The sequence below is a fragment of the Cavia porcellus genome, unplaced genomic scaffold (assembly GCF_034190915.1).
Source record: "Cavia porcellus strain 051 isolate PalLab524CR breed Dunkin Hartley unplaced genomic scaffold, mCavPor4.1 scaffold_26, whole genome shotgun sequence".
Classification (NCBI taxonomy): Eukaryota; Metazoa; Chordata; class Mammalia; order Rodentia; family Caviidae; genus Cavia; species Cavia porcellus.
The window spans coordinates 4637353-4659427 of NW_026947509.1; the positions used below are offsets into that span (position 1 = coordinate 4637353).

A 22075-nucleotide genomic window follows, 5' to 3' on the forward strand; every position below is an offset into this window, starting at 1 on the left:
TTACAAAGCAAAGACTCGAGTTTAGCTCAGGAGCCCTGGGCCGGGATGGCAGCAGGCCGAGCAACTGGACTCCCCTGTAACGGCTCCCCAGACCCCAGCGAGCCCAGAATCAGAACCCGTCCTGCAGAGCTGACCCACCCCATGCAGAGGGCACTTAGCTCTCTTGACCCCACAGGGCCTCAGCGGTGCTCAGGCTCCAGCTCGAGTTCCTGGAGGTTGGACTGTGGCCAACAGTGCCGGGCGCCCACCCTGCCCCACTCCTGGCTGGGTCACCTGGCAAGGCTGCATTCTGAGTCTCAGGGCTCTGAGCTATGGTGTGGAGATGGAATGGGGAGGCTGTGTCCTGTGGCCTGCCAGGTACAGCGCCTGGTGCTGTGTGGTGCATGGCAGGGGCACGTGAGCTGCAGGGCCACTGTCCCTCATGCTAAGGTCAGAGCCGCACAGCAGGTGTAGATGCCCCAGGAGCCCCGGGAGAGGCTGGGGAGGGGCTTGCAGGTTCAGTCCATGCCTGGTCACTGGAGAGGAAACCCACTGTGGGTTGACAGCCTCTGTACTCCATCAATAGACAAACAAAACAGGACGCAGAGCAGGGCCGACCTCAGTCAAGAATTGCACAGAGGAACCTGAGCCCAGTCAACAGCAGAGCTGCTCAGGTCTGGGAAGGGCCGGGCCCAGCCCAGTGCGACCTTCAGAGGCCTCTCTGTGTGTGGCCCGCAGGTCGAGGTCCTCGGCCACCCAGAGCAGCTGATCCGCCTTCGGAACCCGTGGGGCGAGGTGGAGTGGACAGGAGCCTGGAGTGACAAGTAGGTCCCTGAGTACACACTGACCAGGTAGGAAGGGAACCAGGTCCCGTGGGCTTGGCCCACAGGGCACTCTGTGGGGAGAAGCTCACACACGGTGCGGGGCCAGGAAAGAAGGAGGAAACCTCCATGCTGAGAACTTTGATTCTGGGCCTCTGCCCTGGGCTTGGGGAACCTGGGAGCCCTGTGGGGTCCTGTGAGGTGTGCAGGGCTCACCTGGTTCCTAACACCGCCTATGGGACTCTAAGGCCGCGTCCACCAGCCCCAGGCTGCTCCCCACAACACCACCGAGTCCCTCCCTCCAAGCCGGACCTGTGCGCTGGGAGGGAACTGAGTTGTGCCCTGACAGGGAGCCCAGGCCCTGGGGGCAGAGAGGTTTGGGGCTTGTCTGGAGCTGCTGGGTCTCACACGGGGCTGGTTCTGAGGGCGGAGGCCCGGATGGCTCTGCCCTGCACGAAGTCTCTGTGCTGCAGACAAAGCCTGGCTTCTATCTGGCCCACACCTTGGAGCTGAGCTAGGTACCTCCACACCAGCACCAAGTCACCAGTGAGCCCTGGGACCCTGAGGGGACCCCATAGCTTGGCCTGATGTCAATCTAGATTTTACTGTTTTATCTTTAAATTTGAAAAAGCCAAGTTGGGTCTGGAATTCTGACAGGCCTCCTCCTAATCTTTGTTTATAACAAGCACATCCTGAAATTAGATCTTATGACAACGAGTTGAAGAAGTCCTGAGAGCTAGATATAGTGGTGCACATCTGTAATCCCAGCACTGAGAGAGGCTGAGGCAGGGGGATCTCAAGTTCCAGAATAGTCCAGGCAGGTTAGCAACTTAGTGAGATGCTGGGAATGGGAAAGAGCTGGGAATGTAGCTCAGTGTGAAGGCCTTGGGTTCAATTCCAGCACCAGAAAATTTAAAAAGCCTCCAGGACTCTCTGGTTCCCTGGGACCTGGGAGTTGGGCTGTGGGGGAGAGCGGCTGCCCCCTCCCCCTGCCATGCAGAGGAGGGGCTCACATGGTGCTAGTCAACTTCCGCAGGGATCCCCACTTAGAGACAGGTGTAGACACAGCTGGGCTTCAGGAAACCCCAGTGCTGGGAGGGGACATGTAAGGTGAGGACACCAGGATGCCAAGCAGGGTGACGTCCCTGCAGGGAAGGTGCCAAAAGCCAGGCCCACAGCCCTCCTGCAGGCTCAGGGGTGGACCTGTCCTCAAGCCCAGTGCAGCTCCAAGGCCCACAGCACAGGTGCTGGCCACCATGGGACTGGACCCTGGTCTGCATCCCGCTCTCCATGGTTGGGGCTCCAGCCCCACCCCATCCCCAGCCCCTACCCACGGACCTGGTCTGGCAACTGTAGCAGAGCTCCCACCCACCCCAACTCTGCCACTTCCCCCCAGTGCCCCAGAGTGGAACCGCATTGACCCCCGGCGCAGGGAGGAGCTGGACAGGAAGGCAGAGGATGGCGAGTTCTGGTGAGCGTGGGCGCCCTCCTGGTGGGCCTGTTCGAGGTGGATGGGATCTCCGGTCTTCCTAGAGGGCAACAGGATGGTGAGACCTCAGCCCTCGAGTGACCGGGTCCCCTGCCCTCCTGCCTCTCCCAAGGCAGGGGCAGTACGTCTGTCCCTCAGCCTCAGTTTCTCTCACTGTCAGGATGTCCTTCTCCGACTTCCTGGCACAGTTCTCGCGCCTGGAGATCTGCAACCTGTCCCCAGACTCGTTGAGCAGCGAGGAAGCTCACAAGTGGAGCCTGGTGCTGTTCCATGGCCGCTGGGCACGGGGTGCCACTGCTGGCGGCAGCCAGAACTTCCCAGGTGAGGCGACGGCCCTGGCGTGTCCTCGGGGGTGCTAGATCGTGCTGTGACCTCAGGGTGATGGCGCTGGCGTGTTTTTGGGGCGCTGGACCCTGCCCCCATGCCACCCTCACCTGGGGCCTGATGTGGGTTTCAATCACTGCTTCTGCGCCCTCCCTGGCCACAAAGGACCCGCTTCTTCCTGGCTCCCGCATTAAGGCTTGCTCTCTCCAACCCAGCTGAGCTCCACCAGCGGTGCTGTGCTTTGTCTGCTTCTGAGTCAGAGATGGGGGCAGGGACCGCCTGGCCACCCTGGACATGAGTGTGGTCACCCCTCCCTGGTGGGGGTGTTGGGAGCTGGCTGCTGCCTCTGTGCTGACCCCGGGTTGCCGGCTCACTTGGGAGGGCGGCCTTCCTGTGCTAGATTGCTAACCTGTGCGTGGACAGGCTCCTCCTAGGTGGCTCCTCGAGGCAGCTCCTGGTGAGGGACCCTGAAAACGATCCCACATCTTGGAGACACGAGGACAGCGAACCCTGATCTCTCCATGCTTCTCTACCCGGTGCTGCTCCGTCTACGTTACTGTGTTGATTGACTTGGTGTCCAGATAGTGTGGCTGGGATTTTCTTCTACTTTGGGGCCCTGTGCTGTGGGGTCCTCCCTGGGCCCCACATGGTTATGGGCCTGAGGCTGGACCAGGCCCCTTTTCTACCCCCACCCAGCTGGAGCTACTTCTGGCTGCAGACCCCAGAGTTCAGGGATGCAGGAAGGAGTCCTTTCTTGCTTAGCCTGACAGCCCTGAGAGTCTGGGGTGGGGAGCATCTCCTTTCCCAGCTTCCTTTCCGGATCCTGAAACGAGATAATCCCACTTTTCCACCTTCCCATGCTGGGTGCCATGGAGTGAGTGGGGGCCTGGGGAGACCCCGGCGTTCCTCAGTTGGGGGAATTATTTTTACAGCTGTGCTTGTCCTCTGGTACTGTCAAGGAGTCAACAGAACACATAGGGATTGTAGCAGGTTGTCTTTGGCAGAAATTAAACTTCTCACCGTCATGGGTTCTTAGAAGCACGCAGGAAGTGTACACACACACACACACACACACACCGGGCCACGGCTGTCCTCAGCATCAGGGAGTGGTGGAGGGTTCTCGCCCCTCTGGACGGAGCAGGAGCAGAAGTCACCCAACTTCTGTCTCCCTGGAATCCGCTTAAAATCTGTACCCTTGTGCCTGAATAAACCACCTAGAAGCAGAGGCTCTGGGACAGTAGAACTGAATAACAGCTCCGCCGTGGGGGACAGGGACAGCAGGGCTCCTGTCCCCATGAATGCCGCTGGAGGCATCTGGAGGACGCAAAGCCCTGCTCCCTTACAAACACAGAGCAAAATAAAACCACGCACCCCAGGCCTCCTGTCCCGGACAGGTGTTCCTGGAGTTGCTGCCGCTTGTCTTATCCAGTTCTGATGCTGGAGTGGGCCACAGAGCTGCTGTGTGACCTTGGGTGTCCTTCAGACTCCTCTATGTTTGGCCAGTGACCCCTATGTCCGAGAGATGATTTTAAAAGTTGTCTCTGAAGCAAAGGCAAGCGTACCCGCAGGCCGGGTGGCAGGAATGCTTGGCAGGCGAGGTTCCTTGGCCCCTGAGGTGCCAGGTCTTGAGGGTGGGGGCTCACTGGGGCAGATGACACAGGATTCATTCTAGGGGCTCTGCAGGCCATGGCCCGTGAGGCTTCTGCAGAGGAGAGCCATGGAGCTGGCTGGCTTCACCTGGGGCAGAGGCACTGCAGCTGCACTCTGCGGGACTTTGTGTCTCTCTGTCCCAGGGACAAGCCTTTCTTGGCAACCTCCCTTTGTCCAGGAGCCAAGAATGAAGAGACGGCAATGACTCTGCCTCACTGGGGAGACCAGAGGCTGCTTCCCAGAGCAGCAGGGAAGTGCTAGGATTAAGAGGGTGCACATGCCCCAGCCGAGCAGGGTCTGGATTCCTGGTGGACCCAGCCACCAGGTGGGGGAGGGCACACGGGCCAGAGGTTTGCATTCCTTGAGTGATCAAGCTTCTATTTGGTTTTATTTCTTATTCCATCCTTCCTCCTCTCCCCATCCCCACGGGGTCCACCATGCCCTGGGGGACTCCAGCCACGTACTGGACCAATCCCCAGTTCAAACTCCACCTGGACGAGGCGGACGAGGACCAGGAGGAACGTGCAGCCGAGTCTTGCTGCGCCGTGCTGCTGGGGCTGATGTAGAAGGACCGGCGGCGGCTGTGCCAGGGCCTGCTGAGCATCGGCTTTGCCGTCTACCAGGTATGCAGGTGTCTGTGCTGCCTACCCTGCTGCACACTCCCAGTGGCCCTCCAGGCCCAGCTGGATCCCAGTTAGAGACTCATCCTGCAGCTGAGTCCGAGGGCCCAGCGGTGGCTTGAGGATGGGACTGCCTACAGGGTGCTGCAGAGTGGAGGGAGAGCCCCTTGGACCTACACTGGGGTCGTGGGACAGCCTCACAGCCACTCTTGGCTCTGAGCTGAGAGATAAGTGGGTCTGGCCTCAGGCTGCATCCACGTTAAAGTCCCCAGATTTTCTTATTACCCACCCCTCCCAGATTTGTTTAATCCAGATCACTGGGAGGCTGAAACGTGAGGATTGCGAATGTGCGCCTGGCCTGATTTAGGAGACCCTGACTCAACAATAAGAAAGGCCTGGAGGGCAGCTCAGGGCAAAGACCCTGGACTGGTTCCATCTCAGATGAAGAAAAAAGACTTTTTAGGGCTTGATAGCAAACCAGAATGCACTCATCTAGACAGAAGAGACTCCTTATAACAAATTCCAGAGTGCTTTCCAGTGGCTGCTTTATCTACAATTTTGTTAAAAATGAATTTCTGGGGAAAATATAGTTCTTATCAGGAGACAAAGAGCTGGCCACAGGCCCAGCATCTCAGCATAAATTAATGTCTGTACAGGGCGTCGTGGCAGGAAGCCCAGGAAGCCAGGAGGACAAGAGCAGTCAGCAGGCTCTTGCTACCCTGCTGTCCGCTGTCACCTTCTGGAGCTGCGGGGTGGGAGGGGTGGCACCTCTGTAAATAAACCATGCATTCCAATCACAGGTCTCTCCAGCCCCCCGTCCCCCACTGTGGTGTGGTCAGCGCCCAAGGGGCTGCTGGGGACCAAAGCTGAGGAGCCCTGTGTGCAGGCCTGCAGCCTCTGCCAGGTGCCAGGAAGAGTGGAAGCAGGGGGCACAGTGGCCAGCTGTAGCCCTCGGGGTGCTCACCATCTACCCTGGGAGCCCGAGGCTCACTCGGCAGGCACAGGGCCCATCCCACGGCCGTGCCCGGCCGTGAGCTAGGCTGGGGGCTCAGCTTCATGGGAAGGAGATGGATCAGGACTTTGAAAGTTGAGGGGGCTGCAGAGGTGGGGATGGGTAGGCAGTCAGCCCCCAGGGGGCAGCGACTATGGAGAGAGGACGGTGGGCAGTAGTGGTGGGAGTAGTGGCTGCTCGGGGACAGCAGGAGCCTGCAGTCTCATCCTCAGACATGGCCAGTCCAGAGCAGAGGTTTTTCAAGATAGCTGTGTGGGGCATGGTGCGCACTCTGAGAAGAACACAGGAGGCTTCCAGATACCAAGGTATCACTGCCTGTGACATATGCAGTGTCTGTAATCTGGGGTCCTCCTGTGGTCAGGAAGCTAGGGTTTGGGGTGTGATATCTGGGAACAGAAGGTTTCAAGTCAGGTGGAAGCTGGGCATGGTGGCTAACTCCTGAAATCCCAGCACTCATGAAGCTGATGAGGATTACTACATATTCAAGGCCAGCCTGGGGTACACAGTGAGACCCTGTCTCACAACAAAATCAAACAGAACATAAATAAATAAGAAGCTCAGGTGGAGGTGGGGAGCGTAGGGAACACCTAAAACAATGGGGAGTACCTGGGGTGCTGTGAGTATCTGTGGTATAGGGGGTATTGGGGTGTAGGAAGTATCTGGGGTATAGTGAGTATCTGTGGTATAGGGAGTATCTACGGTGTAGGGAGTATCTGGGTTTTAGGGAGTATCTGTAGTGTAGGGAGTATCTGGGGTGTTGTGAGTATCTGGGTGTAGGGAGTGTTGGGGTGTAGGGAGTATTGGGGTGTATGGAGTATTGGGCTGTGGGGAATATGGTACATAAGGAGTATCTGGGGTGTAGATGGTATCTGGGGTGTCAGGAGCAGCAAGGGCTCTAAGGGCTCTACAGCCTCACCCCCAGGTTGCCTCCCTGATCTCAGCAGTCTGAGGCCCAGGGTAGTATGAGGTGGAAACCCCTCACCCGCAGCAGCAGGGGGCCCCTGGTGCTGGGGAGCCCTCTGTGCAGAGCCCTGCAGTGGTGGAGCTGCTGAGGGAGGAGCGGCCTGGAAGGGCCTGCTGCGCCTGAAAAGGCTGTCCGATCAGAGCAGAGGGAAGATCCCGGCCTCGGCCTTCCCGGACAGCTGGGGCTCCGTGTGGGAGGTGCTGGCTTAAACTCAGAGTCAGTGGGGTGACAGTGGCCCTGGAAGGGTCTCTGTCTGCAGTGATGGCAGTAGGGTTGGGATGGAAACGCCGCCGGCCTGGTTCCTGGCTTTGTGTTTTTGCAGGCTATGGGCAGTTGCTTTGGACCTGGGCCTCTGGTCCAGACAGCCTTGCAGCAGGGCAAAAGCAGGAAGGGACAGTGGGACCTGAGTCACCTTCCAGCCTGGCCAGGGACCTGGGCCAGGTCCACCCCACCACCAGCATCCAGATAGGGCCCATGCCCTGTTCCAGTGTGAAATCCAAGAGGAATCTCTGGCTGGCCCAGTGTGGGGCTGGTCTGGGCAGGGACCACTCAACCAGGGCCACAGGCCTACAAAGGGTAAGACCGCTGCTCTGGTTGTGTCCTGCTGCCGAGTCCGTGGAGACCACTGCCTTCCCCTAAGCGCCAAGGTCACTGCTCTTTGCAGGCGTACCCAGGGTGTAGATAGTATCTGGAGTTGGCAAACAAGGTAAAGAGCAGACCCTTCTCTCTGCCCCAGTTTCCAGGACTCTGAAGATGCCTGGCTTCTGAGCACTGCCAGGTGTGTGTGCAGGTGGTCTGGGAGTGTGGCCTGGGGTCCTTACTCAGGGGACTTGCTCTTGTCTTCTTCCCTGCAGGTCCCCAAGGAGGTATGTGAGTGCTACGTGGCTGAGGGGACCTCCCACGGTAAGACAGCCCAGGATGGGGCTGACCCTGTGCACTGGCTCCTTGCACGGGTGACCCTGAGCCAGCCTCACTGGTCCCACAGTCTGGGGCAGTGGTGATCTCAGCCTCTGGTGTCTGGGCTCTGGTCAGGGCAGAGGGCTGCTGGCACCCTGATCCCTACCATATGGCCCTGGAAACAAGTGCTCAGACCTTGGGCAGGAGGGGCAGCACCCACCATGTCTTCCTGGCTCCTAGGGATTCACGGTGCCTTGTCCTACCCAGGCTTGAGTTTTCTGAGGTTGTCTGGGGCCTCACCAGCTACTGCACTGGTGGAGGTGAAAGCCCAGGCTGTGGACTAGTAACTCTTCATCTGCTTGGCTGAGACTGGGGCAGGCTTTAGCGCTGCCCATACCTGCAGGCCGAATCTCTGCTCAGATATGAGAATCTGGGGCACTGGGAGCTGAGATTTAAAAATGACCCAGGTGACTCCTTCCTGAGCAGCCACAGCTGACAATGCTTTCCAGTCGAGGGAGGCCTACTGTTGGGTAGCCGTGGATCTGCCCTGGCTCAGCCTCCCTCGACCTGTGGGTCAGATGTGGTATTTATTACTGAGTGATGAGGCTGGGGAACCATCTCTGCCGGAAACCATGAAAGCAGCTGAGTCACTCCCAGCTCGGGTCCCTGTGCCTCAGCAGTGGACCATGGTCTTGGGTCCAGCTCAGATTCCCAAAACTGCTGGAGCCCAGGTTGCTGCTCATGCTTCCCAGCACCCACTGGGGCCCCAAGTACTTATTCCCCTCCCCACACTTCAAGAGTTGCCCTGATGACTTGCTGCTCCCCCTCCCAGATGTGGGCCAGAGACCGGAGTCCTTGCCCATGCAGGGCTGCTAAGGAGGACCAGCCCCGCCTGGCTGTCACCAGTGTCCCGTGACACTTGGCCCCCTTGGTCACGCAGATCCCCCAGGGTGTAAGGTCTTTCCCGGCCACTTGGGTTTCCATGGAGTCCGGCCAAGCAAGGGGTGGGAGCCTGCTCTGCTCCTGTCCAGCAGGCCTGTGCCCCAGGGGCTGGGTGGCATTCGGGCTGGGTCACACAGGGCTTATGGCTGTCCAGCGTCAGGAGCCCAGGGGAGGGCTTGTTAGCGCAGGGATGGGCACCCCATGTCTGCACACACTCCCATGTCTCTAGTTAGCCCAGGCCGCTGAGCAGTGGCTTCTCTACTGCACAGGGTGGGTATCGGGCAGCATCCTCCCTCTCTGGGCCTCCCTGGCCACCCCCTTCTGAGCTCACTGCCCTCGCCTCATCCACCTGCAGCTGCTGGGACACTGAAGGATAGAGGTCCTCCTGATGGCTTTTGCGAGGCCCAGGCCTGAAGTGGTCCACTCCAGCTTCAGTGGGCTCTGGGAGTCACAGCTGGAAACAGCACTGTCTGTGGGGATTTGGAGGGATCACCCAGGAGCTGCACCCACTGGAGACTGTACCCACTGCTCAGCCCCTCTGAGCCATCGGGGCTCAGAGGTCCATCAAGGTGCACAGCAAGGTCGGCCAAGGTCAGCGCCTGAGGGCGGTGACCTGGGCACACAGGGAGTCTGCACAGGGCCCACAGTCTCCCAGTTCTCAGCACAGTGAAGCTCAGTCATGTGTGGGCCTGTGGGGGCTTGGGCCCTGGCCTCATGTCCCCGGGCTGAAGGAGGAGCTGACTGCTTGTTTTTGCAGCTGGCGAGCCACACAGACACGTACCTGGGCAGAGACTTCTTCCAGGGCCACCAGCCGGCTGCATGCTCAGGCACCTATGTCAACCTGTGGGAGGTGTGGGGTCGCATGCGGCTGCCGCCTGGCGAGTACCTGATGGTGCTGTCCGCCTTTGAGCCCTTCAAGGACGGTGACTTCTGCCTGTGTGTGCTAGGGTTAGGGTTAGGGTTAGGGTTAGGGTTAAGGCCCGGGCCCCGTGTGTCTGGTCTCTCTTGGTGGTGGTGGGCTGGGTATAGGTGCGGGGCCGTCCCAGCCAGGGACCCACTCTGCTGTCTCCAGGGTAGGTGCATCAGGGACACGGGCCTGGGCCTTCCAGGTGTCCCCAACCAGCCCCTTTGCACTACAGGACACTGGGTGATTCCTTGGGGAAGAGGGTGAGGCATCCCTTGGGAGTGGGGGGCTGGATTGTGCCCAAGAACTCCATGTAGCACACAGCACGTGGCAGGCACACATCTCACACAACTCACGTCACATATCAGTGTCACACACCACACACATGCCACACAGCACATGGCATGCATATACCACACACAACTCACATCACACACCAGTGTCACACACAACTCATGTCACATACACACTGGTGTCACACACCATGCACCCCACAGCATACACCTTGCACATTCCTATGCATGGAACACAGCACACCCTGCACACACTACCCTGCACACGGCAAGCACAGCACACAGCACATACCCTACCCACTGTGCACAGCATACACACAGCACCCACACAGTCACAGACCATGAAACACCCCCTCATACCATACGCACGGTGCACAAAGAGGGAGGATCGCAGGTTCAAGCCCAGCCTGAGAGCTTGGCACCTTAGTGAGCCCCTCCTCAAATAAAAAATAAAGAGGACTGGAGATGTAGCTCAGCATGAAGGCCCTGGGTTGGCTCCCAGCACCAGCACCAGCCCCAAACAGAGCTGGCCGGGCCACCCCCACCCCACCCCTGGAGCCTGCTTTCTGCAGGTGGGGAGCAGCAGTGGGAGGACCCTGGTTAAGATATCTATAGATGCTGCTGTCGGCAGGACCTGTGGGTCTCACGCCCTGTACCTTCGCCTGCCTGGCTCATCTCCTCCTCTGTTTCAGGGAGATTGGGGCCGTCCTGGCGGGAAACCCCCATGAGGTACGAATTAGTGGTTTCTCATCAAGCTCAGACCTGGTCCTGCTGCTGTCTTTGTCTTTGCATATGGAGGGAGGATGGAGCTTTTTATTCTGTTACACCTGAGGCTGTGCGATTTTGAGCCCCAGGCACTTGCTGGGGAGGTGGGACCGAGGCAGCCCCAGCCCAGAGGCAGGCCCAGCTTCAGGCTGTCATGTGTCAGGTCCATCCCCGCCTGGCCTGGTCTCCAGAAGCCTTCCCAGACCTGGGCCAGGTCCTGGGGAGGAGGGAAACTTGGTGTGGACTCGGGTGGAGAACTGTGTGGGGCTTGAGGTACAGGTCCCCCCCCCCCACTCTGTCCCTCCTCTCTGAGTTCCTCGTGCTCTTCCTTGGCTGTGGTATGCAGGGTCAGCAAGTCACTGTCCTCGAGTGCTTTGCTGGGTCTGTGGCAGAGGGCACAGGCTGGCTGGCTCCTTTCTCTGCTTGCTTACCTGGGCCCTGGCGCCCTGGCCTGATGGGTTGGGGTGGACACTCCCTTGAGGTCTGGCGTATGCTAACTGCACAGCTACCCTGCCCACAGCCACAGCCCTTGGAGCTGGACCACAGAGACCAGAAGCTCCGGAGTCTGTGTGAGGCACTCATGGGGCAGGTGAGTGGGTGCAGGGCCCTGCATCCCTCTCCTGGGCCAGGAGAGGCCAAGTTTGCATGCTCTGGCTGCCTCTATCCTGTGCTGCTGGGATCAGTGGTCACGGTCCCCAGTCTACTACCTGGCTGAGTGGATAGACTTTGGAAAAAAGAAAAGCGAATCCTGGTCCTGTAGGAAGCCTTTCTCGTGGAAACTGGCCCTGCAGGGAATGGGGAGCTTGAAGTTTTCAAGGGTTTCGGGTTTGAAAACCCCAGGGGCTGGATGGAGCACCTTTGCGTGTTAGGGCCAGGCATGATGCATGCCTGGGTTTCATGCTTTAGGATTCTGAGATTGGTGCCATCGAGCTCAGGAAGGTTCTGAATGGGGCCTTTTCCAGAAGTAAGTTCCTTGCCGGGCTCCTCAGAAAGTCGGTGGGTACCTGGGGGATACAGAGCCTGGGGGGCAGGCAGAAGGCTGGAAGTTGGGGGCTTGGCCTCTGACCCAGAGGCAGACCCTGTTCAGCAAGGTGGAGCCAGGAGGTGGGGGCCTGGGGGTGCCTGGGATGTAGGGGCACTGGTGTGCCAATCCAGGATGGGGAACTGGGCACACCTGTTCAGGCAGCACTGGAGACCAGGGGAGGGATTCCGTCTGTGCTTGCAGCTTGAGATCAGATGAGCAGTTGGCCCCCGCCCTCCAAGAGCACCTCTTGTCTCCAGTCCTCAGTGAGCCCCAGGTGCCTGAGAACCCAGGTGCTGGCGGAAGGGTCCCATTGTACTCCCTGCCTCTGTGGAAGGGGCTGGTGTGTCCACTTTCCAAGGGGTCTGGAGTAGTCAGGTTCAGTCTTCTGGCTGGCTGGGGGATGGCTCCCCCACCCCTGCTCCAGCAGGACTCGGGAGGAGGGGAGTACTGGACACCTGGGAGGGGGGTCAGAAGGCAGGGAAGGAGGATTTAGCCCACGGAGGCTGTCACTGGGCGGGTGTGCTGTGACTAAAGTACAGGCCATGGGCCCCTGGCCTGGGTTAGTGTCCTAGTCTTGCACTGCTGGCCCTATGACCTTGGCCAAAGCGTGTGACCATAGGCCTCAGTGTCCTTGTGTATAAACAGCCACAGGGACCAAACAGGGTTGATGACAGAGTAGCAGGGCAGAGTGAGGGTGAGGAGGCCCCATGCCCCAAGGCCAGGTCTTTATTGAGAAGAGAGCACAGCCCAGTGAGGGGCCGACCCAGTCTTAGCCCAACTCACTTCCTGCCCAGCCATTCTGGAGGCCAGGATTGTCACTATCCCCGTGACTCTTGCTGGCATCCTGTTTCATGGAGGAGAAAAATCAAAGCGAAGGAAGGGCTGCCGGGTGTGTGCTTGGGAGGCCCAGGGTCCAGAGGCTGAAAGGCAATTGTCCTGTGTCTGGGTGTCTGCCCGATGGCCACCCCAACACCCTGCATGCACTGTCTGCCACTCAGCCCCCAGGCTGGCAGCATCTGGGGTCTCCAGCTCTGGAGGTTGTTAGCCTTCCCATCTCCCAGCAATCCTGACTCCCTCATGGTCTGTTTAACTGTCTAGGAACAGACGTAAAGTTCCATGGCTTCAGCATCCACACCTGCCGGGAGATGGTCAGCTTGGTGGATGTATCCTCCCAACACGGGGGCCCTGTCCTCTGCTCTCTGCAAGCAGGAAGAATGGTGGGGAGACAGCAAACAAGCAGGGGAACCACCTCGGTTACCTTCTCAACTGAGACAAAATTCCAGACGCCAGAGTTGGGGCGGGGGGGGGGTCACCTGCAGGGATTCGGGGGTGAAGGAGAGCGTGGAAGGGGCAGCCCATGATCCCCAGTCTCGGCCGGGCTGTGAGGCTGCATTAGACCCGGCTCTGATGGCGAGCGTCCCTCCTGTGCAGACCAGACTTCCAGTCAGGCTGACGGAGGGGAGTGACAGCAGTCTGTACCAGCGCTGTGACCTGCTGGCCTGTGGTTAGCTGTGGCTGGTGAGAGAGGAGAGGGCAGCGCTCAGAGAGGCTTCACTTCACAGGGTCAGCAGAGCTCAAGACCAGACCCACAGTGCTGCCCCACTCAGTGGGCAGCCATGGAGGAGCCCAGCAGGGGTGCAAGACCCATGGGTGCCCCTACCCATCAGGGTGTGGGGTTGGGCTGTGAGCAGATGTCAGGCCGAGGACCCCAACCTGGCCCTCTTGTCCTGTAACATTCTGACACAGCAAACTCATCTGAGGGCCTAACCACAGAGCTTTATGTCCAGAGGGAATTTATGTAAATCCAGAGGAAATTTACATAAATCTAGAGGGAATTTACATAAATCCAGAGGAAATTTACGGCTCCCTGCCCACCCAGGATCATGCTGACCGTGTTGGCTAGGCGGTGCCGTAGCTGGGGGCCCTCCAGGCTGAGACACCCTCAGCTCCCGCCTGTGCCCGGCTGGAGGAGGCGAGCCTGCGGTTACACAAGCCTCCCAGAGCCTTGAGGCCAAGGCTAGCTCCCAGCTGCGGCGGGCGGGGTGGCTGTGCTGTGGCGTTAGCCTTTAACATGTGCAGAGCGCTGGAACAGGCACCCTGGGGCCTGCGGAGCTCCAGACACTCTGGCTGAAAATCTGGAAGTATCTGGTAACTCTCCTCAGCTTCTGCTGTCCCCTGGCTCTGCCTAGTCCCTCAGTGCTAACCCCCAGGACACTGCCAGACTGGTCTGAGCAGATCTCAGTCACAGACAAACTGCCCAACCTGGAGCCCGAGTCTGGGGAGGGGAAAGGGAGGGGAGGAAGAGGGCTGCTGAGGCCGCTCAGAGGACAGAGGAGCCGGCAGCCTGGCCAGGCTCGTCAACCGTCCCTGAGCCTTCGGGACCATCATCAAGGTCCCTTCTGGCTCTGTCAGATGTGGAGGGTTCTGGCGGCCAGGTACAGGCCACATCCTCCACCTGCAGCTCTCTCTGCCACAGGAGATCTACCAGGAAACGAATCACAACCACCTGGGGACCCTGGGCGCCCATGAGATGAGGACGGCCCTCAGGAAGGAGGGTGAGGACAGGCTGTGGTCTCGGAGCCTGGGCGCCCACTCAACTACGGTAGATGTCTCCAGAGAGTGACACTAGGGACATTGCTGGGAGTGTGGGCATCAAGGTGGCCACATGGCCTGGTCCAGGACTCCTCCCTCCATGGAGCCTGTCATGGGAAGGTGTCGCGGCTGTGTCTCGACACCCCCCAGGCCTCATGTGGTCGCCGGCGGGACATTTTCTGAGGTGGCTAGATGTAGAGTGTATGGCTTGCACTGCCCTGCTCCCTTGGTCTGGCCAGGAGAGGCTCATCTCCCCGCGCTTGCTTGCTCTTGGTGTCTTCTGCCTGCCATGAGCTGTTTCTCCTCTGTCAAGCCACCTGCCTTGGAGCCAGCAATTATGGGCTAGAACCTCCACCCAGTGGGAGCTAATTAAGTCCATCCCCCTTTAACTTTTGGTGCCAAGTGTTTTGTCTCAGCAATGAGACAAGTACCTAGGACAGGAGAGAGCCTGGGCAGAGTACAGGGCTGACAGGCAGACAAGCAGCCCTCTGGCCTCTGCTTTCCAGGCTGGGCTGGCCCAGGGGCGGCTGGCTGGGATGTGGGTAGACTGGGTACCACATAGAGGCCCCAGTGTTTCACCCCTAGGTTTCACCCTCAACAACGAGGTACAGCAGACCATTGCCTCCCGGTATTCCAGCCACACGCTTGGCCTCGACTTTGACAGCTTCGTGGCCTGCGTGGTCCGCCTGGAGACCCTCTTCAGTGAGTGCCCTCTCCTCCAGCTGTCCCTTCCCATGCCTTCCCAGTCCCTCCTGTCCCTGGGGTCCTCTCAACAGCATAGGGCAGGGCGCAGGGATCAGGGCTTTTAGCTGGGCCTGGGGGCAGGGGAGGCCCTGGGGACCCATGGTGGAGCTGCCTTTCTTGGGACCTTTGACCTAAAGCTACTTGGGATTCCCAAGCATCCACTCAGGGTAGACCCCAGGGTGGACAGGCTAGAGACCACACAAGACTGTCTCATTTATAACTCTCAAGGAGCCCTGAGAGGCTACACCCACCCAGGGAGGGCCCTGGTGGGCCATGTGGGAATGTGTGGGTCGTTGGCCTGATGTCCTACAGGCAGTGTCTCATTAGGGAGGCTCTTCCTTCCCGGGGAAAAGAAAGGGACCCCTCACCACCCGCGCCCTTGTTTGCAAAGGCAGGATTCTGCCAGCGGCCTCTGAGGGTGCCAATGCCACAGGGACGATTTCTGTGGACAGCTGGGCTGGGCCACTGGGCAGAGGGATGTCAGCTGCCCAAGATGCCCGAGCACCGGATCCAGATGTGACCCTTTCTCCCGAACTGGGCTCTAACCTGGGGCTATACTCAGGCAACACCCAGATTTTGGGGGTTCCTGGGGATATGGGGAGACAGGCTCTGGGTCTGAGGGCTGGATGGGTCTCCAAGGGCTCCACACACTGGGAGTGGCCCGGCCTCATTCCTCTCCTCTCTGCCTTTCAGAGCTGTTCGGGCTCTTGGACTGGAACCAGACAGGGGTCATCCAGCTCTCCCTGGCTGAGGTCAGTGGCTGCCGGTTGGGAGCGTGAGGCCTTGGGTGTGGGTGCCAAGTGGCAGGATCTCCCACAGGAATGCCACACCTGTTCAGTGACAGGTAGCAGGAGGCTCTGATTATTGTTATCATTATCTTGAAGATGAAGTGACAGACACATTTCAGACCACATGGGGGTCACACTTGTTAGTCAGGAGGGGACTGCAGATGGGGTGCTGGGACCAGATGTCTCAGCCGAGGTGTGGAAGGACCTGGGGAACCAAGACCTGGCCTGCAGGTCAGGGAGGAAGATGTGAGGTGGACGTGTCTTCCCTGCATGCAGCTGCATGGCCCTGGTGCAGACCACTTCACTGGCCCTACCTGTGGCTGCCGCCTGGCACAGCACAGGCTGTCGTGGCAGAGGGGACCTGTCCCTGGGGCCCAGGCAGGTGGCACTGGCCCTTGGCCTGCTGCTGGGGCAGAGGAGCCACAGCACCAGTTACGAGGGGCCCACCATGCTGTCTCCCCTAGAGGGACATGTGCCTGCTGACCTGGGTGAGGCCCGGCTATGAGCCATTCTGCGGATCTGAGCACAGCAGGGCTGCAGTGTGGGGCCCTAGGGAGGCACGGGAACTGTGTGCACCTGGAGCCATGTGTATGTCCCTGGGGCCTGGAGACACAGCAGGCGGTGTCCAAATGTACACACAGGACAGGGCTCACAGACCAGGGCATCAAAGAGCATGCAGCAGGTGCAGGCGTCCCTCAGGATGTGGGACCTTGCCTGGGACCTCCACAGACACCCGCAGTGGCCAGGGCCCTTCCAGAGCATGACACAGGAGGACAGAGCCTGCCGGGCCAGTCCACCTGCAGACTTGGGTCACCTAGAACATCTGTCACACTATACCTGGGCTATGTGCACACACAGTTGTGACCCTATGTAGTTAGGGAGTAATGACAAGGAGAAAGGTGTGTTGTGTTCCACGCAGAGACAGTATCTCTGGATATTTTCAGTCCGTGGTAGGTTGGGACAGTGCCACGTTCTTGGGGTTCTGGGGCCCAGAGCTCTCTGTAAGCCATGTTTCCTTGGGGCCCTGGCTCAGGAGGTGACCGGTGGGTTAAGGACTTCTGCTGCCCACAGTTGAGCAGGCCCTTCCTGGAGGACAGAGACCTGATGAGGCCAGAGGGCAAGAGGGTGGCCCGGGTGCTCAGGGGCGTGGGCTCATGTGGCTCCTCTCACACAGTGGCTGTGCTGTGTGTTGGTCTGAGCAGCGTCTGGCACCTCTGGACCTTGGCAACTCCTCACCCGCCTCTCCTCCCATGTGGTTCTGCAGTCACTCAGCCTCTGGAGTCCTCGCCAGTCACTTGTACCACTCTGCTGGTAACTGCTCCAGGGGACACCAGCTCTGTCCTTGGTGGCACACTTTGGAAGAAAGGGAAATAAAAGCTGTGGCTAAAAGAAAGATTCGCCTTTTTCTAGGGACCTGCAACACAGGGCACACTCTGGGCCCCTCAGGTGCTAGGAAGCAAGGTGCTCCCAGGTGACATGGACCAAACCCCCTGAGATGGAAAATGGGGACTAATTTCCCAAGGAGAGGGAGGCCTGCTCTTCTCAGGGTGCTTTGGGGAAAGGGGACTCCTGCAGCCAGGGGAGGAAGGCACGGTGGTGGGGTGCTGGTGGACTAGAACCTCCTCCCTCCCTTCCTTCTCCTCACTGGGACACTGAACCCTCTGGGGGCCGTTTTCTTGTGGGATGGAAACCTTGAGAAGGATCTGGGGCCTCTGCAGCTGGAAACGAGGTCGGGCCGCTGCCTCACCGGACAGGTGGGTGGAGCCTGCCTTCCCTGCAGCTGTTGGAGATGGGGCATATGAGGAACACATGTGTGCCCTGGCCCTGCTGAAGTCCGATTCCACTCCCAGAGGCAGAGCCAGAGGGACACTCCCTGCGGGAGCGGGGCCCATAGCACAGGGAGCCCTGCTTCAGGAGGGCAGGAGGGCAAAGGCACAGGCACGTGGCATCAGGACGCCTGGGCTTCTCGCCGGGGATGGGTCCCTGGAATTTTGTGTGTGATTTTTTTCTGTTCAGCGCAGAGCTAGAACAATACAGTTGTTGCCCTAAGGGTCTCTGTGCTTGGACACAATCGTTTCTATCGCTGAAAGGTATTTTCACACCAAGAGGAAGATGTCCCAGCTTTGCTCTCTCACAGGAGAGGAGAGTGTGCTTGTGTGTGCACGTATGTGTGTGGATGTGTACGAGAGGGTTGGGAGTGGGCGAGGACACTTGACTTGCTCAACACTGGCCTTTGGAGGAGGGCAACTCCCCTCCAGCAGGCCCTGACCATGCCCAGCGAGAGAATCAGGCACCCGGGGGCAGCGAGACAGAGGAGCCTGTGGCGCAGTGCAGGAGCCCTCCCCTGCTCACTTTCTGCGGGTGTGGTGCAGTGAAGCCCATGTCAGGGCTTTCACTGCTGCGGAAGGGCTTTCCACTGCCAACGGGGAGGACACAAGCTTCCCCCAGCCTCAGCCCTGTGGAGACGGGCAGCTCTGCCTCCCTCAGGCATTTCTCTGCTGCCCACAGAGTTTTATAAATGTGATGATGACTCATTCAAGGGTTATTTATGTGGCGCTTTGCAAAGTGCTTTAAAATTCAGCTTTAAAATCCACAAGGCCACCGGGTGCGTTGTCCCCTGTAGCATCTGGAGGTGGACACCCCTTGCTTGGGAGTCCGGCTGATGTCTGGGGGTCCTGGCCTGGGAGCCTTCTGCACACAAATGGGGTAAACCAGCTGCTGGGCTCAGGTCACCCTGACCCTCCCACCTGGGCCAGCCAGAAGTGTAGGGTATTAGTTTACCTGTGTGGCAGCATGGCCTGTGGGAGGCTCCCCATGGGCTGTCCTGCTTATCATGCTGTTGGACTCAGGTGGAGCTGGGGTGGACCTGGGGCCTGAGAATGCTGGCAAAGTGCTGCACCCTGAGCTGAGCCCGGCCTGGTCTCCTCCACCTTGGACAATGGAATGGGACACAGGTGCACCCTGTGCAGCACCCCAGGGTGGCGGGTGGGATAGAGGGATAGGCCCTGGCTCCTGGATGTTTCACCTCACTGCTGCATTTGCTGAGTGCCCACCGTGTGCCGCAGCTCATGGCTAAGGGAGACGGAGGGCAGGGCCTGGGGACCCTGTGGCCTCTGTAAACAAGCCCGTCTCAGGTCAGAGTGTGGCCTCACATGCAGCCAGGAGCCACCCAGCCCACCCAGGGCAGGGGAAGAGGGCTCCATGGGGCAGGGAGGCCGTGGTAAGCCGTGGCCTGGATTCATACTCAGCAGCAGTGCCTGGCTGTCGCCACATCAGAGAGGCTGGATGCCCAAGAAGGAAGTGTTGGCCGTAGCTCACTGCTCCAAGGCTGCCGTCCCTGTCACGGCCCTCTTTCGAGGGTCTGTTGGATGCTGTGTGTCATGATGGAGCAGGGTCACGATGGAGCTGAACCTCAAGGCTCAGGGAAGCAACAGAGGTGGGATCCAGCTGCCCCTCCTGGGCTCACCCTGGACTCCAGGGTGCCTGAGGTCCCGCCCCTCCCAGCAGTGCCTCAGCTCGGCCTGACCTCTGCTCATGGTCCCTGGGAGACACTCTCAACCAAGCTACAGTGGCAGCCACTTCCACAGGCAGCTGAGGCCTCTCCATGCAGCCCCAGGGATCTGGACAGATGACAACTCTGGTGCTGTGCCCAGCGTGGACCTGTGCTGCCAGGGCCCTGTAGTCCTGGCCGGAGCTGCCGGGCAGCTCCCGGGGTGGCACAGCCCTCTGCCCCCAGGCCTCCGCTGCCCACAGCTCCTAGCACTGCCCTTTCCCTGGCCCCAGCCAGCACCACAAGGCCCTGAGGGATGAGGCTGGCCCTCTCTCTGGGTGACCTGCCTCTCCCACAGAGGGTGTGGCAGCGGCTGAAGGGTAGGGGTCGGGGACACACCAACATCATTTTCTCTCTGCTTCTGCATCTTCTTTCCTTTGGATAAATATCGAGGCAAAGTTAATTAAATGAAAAGACAGATGGCTGGACGGAGAAATTAGACAATAGCTCCAGCTGTGTGAGCCCCTCCATTCCTGGGAATATTCACTCCCGCTACGGCAGCACTGGGCAGGGGGCACCGGACCCTCACGGTGCAGTTCCGTCATTTCTTGTCCACGGCATTTACAATACAGTGAGGAGCATTTTCACCTTGGTCACCCTCAGAAATGAGAAGCTGTCCCTGAGGGAGCTTATCTAGAACAACAAAGAGATAAAATTACTGAATTTATTAACATCTAAATTAGAAAGTCTGAAAAATTGAGTTCTAATTAATCAGCTTGGAGACAGCTACTCTGAGGATGAGATAACAGCCCCTTGGTGGCTGGTGATGGAGCCCTGGAGTTGTCTAAAACAGTAATATTTCCACGCTACCTCACAGCACAGCGCCCAGGGCGGCCCCACAAATGTTTTATTATTTAACTGAGGCAGGAGGGGATACACCTGTGTCCTCGGGATATAGGGGAATGAAGCTCCCGACCTACTATGTCCGGTATGAGCTCGTGTTCTCTAAAAATGAAGAATGAATTTTAGGAACAACAGAGGTAAGAGTAGAATATATTTATTGAGAGAAAGAAAGCTTCTGTCTGAGGAGAGACAGAAGGGGTCTCAAGGTTGCCCAGGACTCTGTCTTTTCCATGAACTTTTATAGAGCAAAATCACGGGTTCAAGGCGGGGAGGGAGGGCACGACAGGACTGGGAACTCACAAGGCAGATGGGCAAAAGGTGGGACATAACTATAGTTAACCAATAAGATTAATAATTCAGGTAAAATTGGTTAATTAGGGACAAATGGGAAAGCAAGTTGCATAGGAAGCAGGCATTCTTAGAGTTGTGACCTTTCCTCTAGGGGGATGGGATGGTGATGGGGAACTAATTAGAGTATCAGTTTTTAGTATGTAGATGCATTTGTTTGATCCTTTGTCTTGAGGCCTGGCCCACAGCAGGAGGTGTCTGTCTCCCCAGGAGTTGCCAGCTTTGACGCTGGCTCCTTGGAGGACCCAGCCCTGTCTCCCCGCCTATATTTTTAACTCAGTTGCCTGCAACACTTGGGCTGCCCATCGAGGAAGTGGCTGCGGTGGGACAGCAAGTGCCCTTGTCTAAGGTCACTGTGCTCTGCCCAGCAGAGAGGGTCAGTGGCCTGGCCCTACCTGGCCCAGGCCTGCTCTGGCTGCAGCTCTGACTCTTGGCTCCTGAGCTGTGCTTGGTGGCCGCCCTGTCTTTCACCACTGTCACCGTGCCCAGCATCTCCTAAGCCCCCTGATTTTGTCTGTACCCCCCACCCTGGTGCTCCCAGGCTCCCAGGCCTCGGTCCTGGACACAGCCTTCCCCTAGTGCAGCAGGGGATGTGCCAGGTGCCAGGCGTCTCTCCCCCACCAAGTGTGTCCCCACTGGCCCTGTGCAGGTCAGATTTGGGGTTGGCTTCTTCCTGTCTGTGCTGCCCTGTCCACTCTAGGCTCTAATGGGGTACTCTGCTGCCCACCCAGGGCTCCCAGCTTCCCTGTGGGTCATGGAGCGGGCCCCCTCTTCCTGAGCTGGGCAGGCAGCTGGAGATGGCATTAGGTGGGATGATGGGGTGAGATCTCGTGGTGTCCCCACTTTGGAACTCATCCTGCAGGGACTTCAGTCACCTACACTCAAGGCCAGCAGCCTGGGTGGCCCACCTGGTCCTCCTGTGAGGGGAGGTAGGAAGCTGTGTTCTGTGTGAACCATGGGTCCCAGAGCCTCTGCTCCCCAGGCTTGGCTGTGCTTTCCACAGAACGACGGCTTTGGTCGAGGTCGGTTAGCTAGAGTGACCTGGAACTGCTGTGTGGCAGGGCTCTCCTGGGGCTCGCTGGTCATGACAGTAGAGGGCCAAGTGCAGCGCAGAGCAGCAGGGCCCTGTGCCCACCCACTCAGGCACTGGTGCATGAATGCTGGCTGTGAGGCCCTGCACTGGCCCCGGGAGCACCCCTCCCCGGAGCACACGGGTTTGGGCTGTGCTGTCGGTGCTGCTCTGGGGCTCCCACTGCAGGACAGGAGCCCATCGCCTGCCGAGGCCACACCTGTGACAGGACACAGGCTGCAGCCTCACTACACTTCCAGCCCCATGACGATGCCACCATCTGCCCTGCCTGCAATGCCAGTGCCAACAGCAGAGTTTGTGTCCACCTAGCTGTGCTGAACACCCCAGAGCAGTCCCTGGCCACCTCTGTCTCTGCATCTGCTTCTGTTCCTCTCTCTCTGTCCCTTTCCTGGTCTCTGTTTCTGTGAGGCTGTGAATGTCCCCTTCCTCTGAACCA

The 22075-nt window shown here is 59.0% G+C and overlaps 1 protein-coding gene across 1 annotated transcript in view; it reads left to right on the forward strand.

The window, feature by feature from the left end:
• Nucleotides 1-17173, forward strand: part of LOC100735484 (calpain-8) — a 33038-nt gene extending 15865 nt beyond the window's left edge. Inside the window, 15 exon segments of the mRNA XM_013157407.3 lie at nucleotides 718-803; nucleotides 2197-2271; nucleotides 2450-2610; nucleotides 4720-4886; nucleotides 7714-7725; nucleotides 9456-9634; nucleotides 10588-10624; nucleotides 11181-11249; nucleotides 11567-11624; nucleotides 12783-12847; nucleotides 13764-13832; nucleotides 14161-14239; nucleotides 14862-14978; nucleotides 15714-15772; nucleotides 16983-17173. Coding sequence (XP_013012861.1) covers nucleotides 718-803; nucleotides 2197-2271; nucleotides 2450-2610; nucleotides 4720-4886; nucleotides 7714-7725; nucleotides 9456-9634; nucleotides 10588-10624; nucleotides 11181-11249; nucleotides 11567-11624; nucleotides 12783-12847; nucleotides 13764-13832; nucleotides 14161-14239; nucleotides 14862-14978; nucleotides 15714-15772; nucleotides 16983-17006 — 1257 coding nt within the window. The 3' untranslated portion in view covers nucleotides 17007-17173.
• The last annotated feature ends 4902 nt before the right edge of the window (nucleotides 17174-22075 follow it).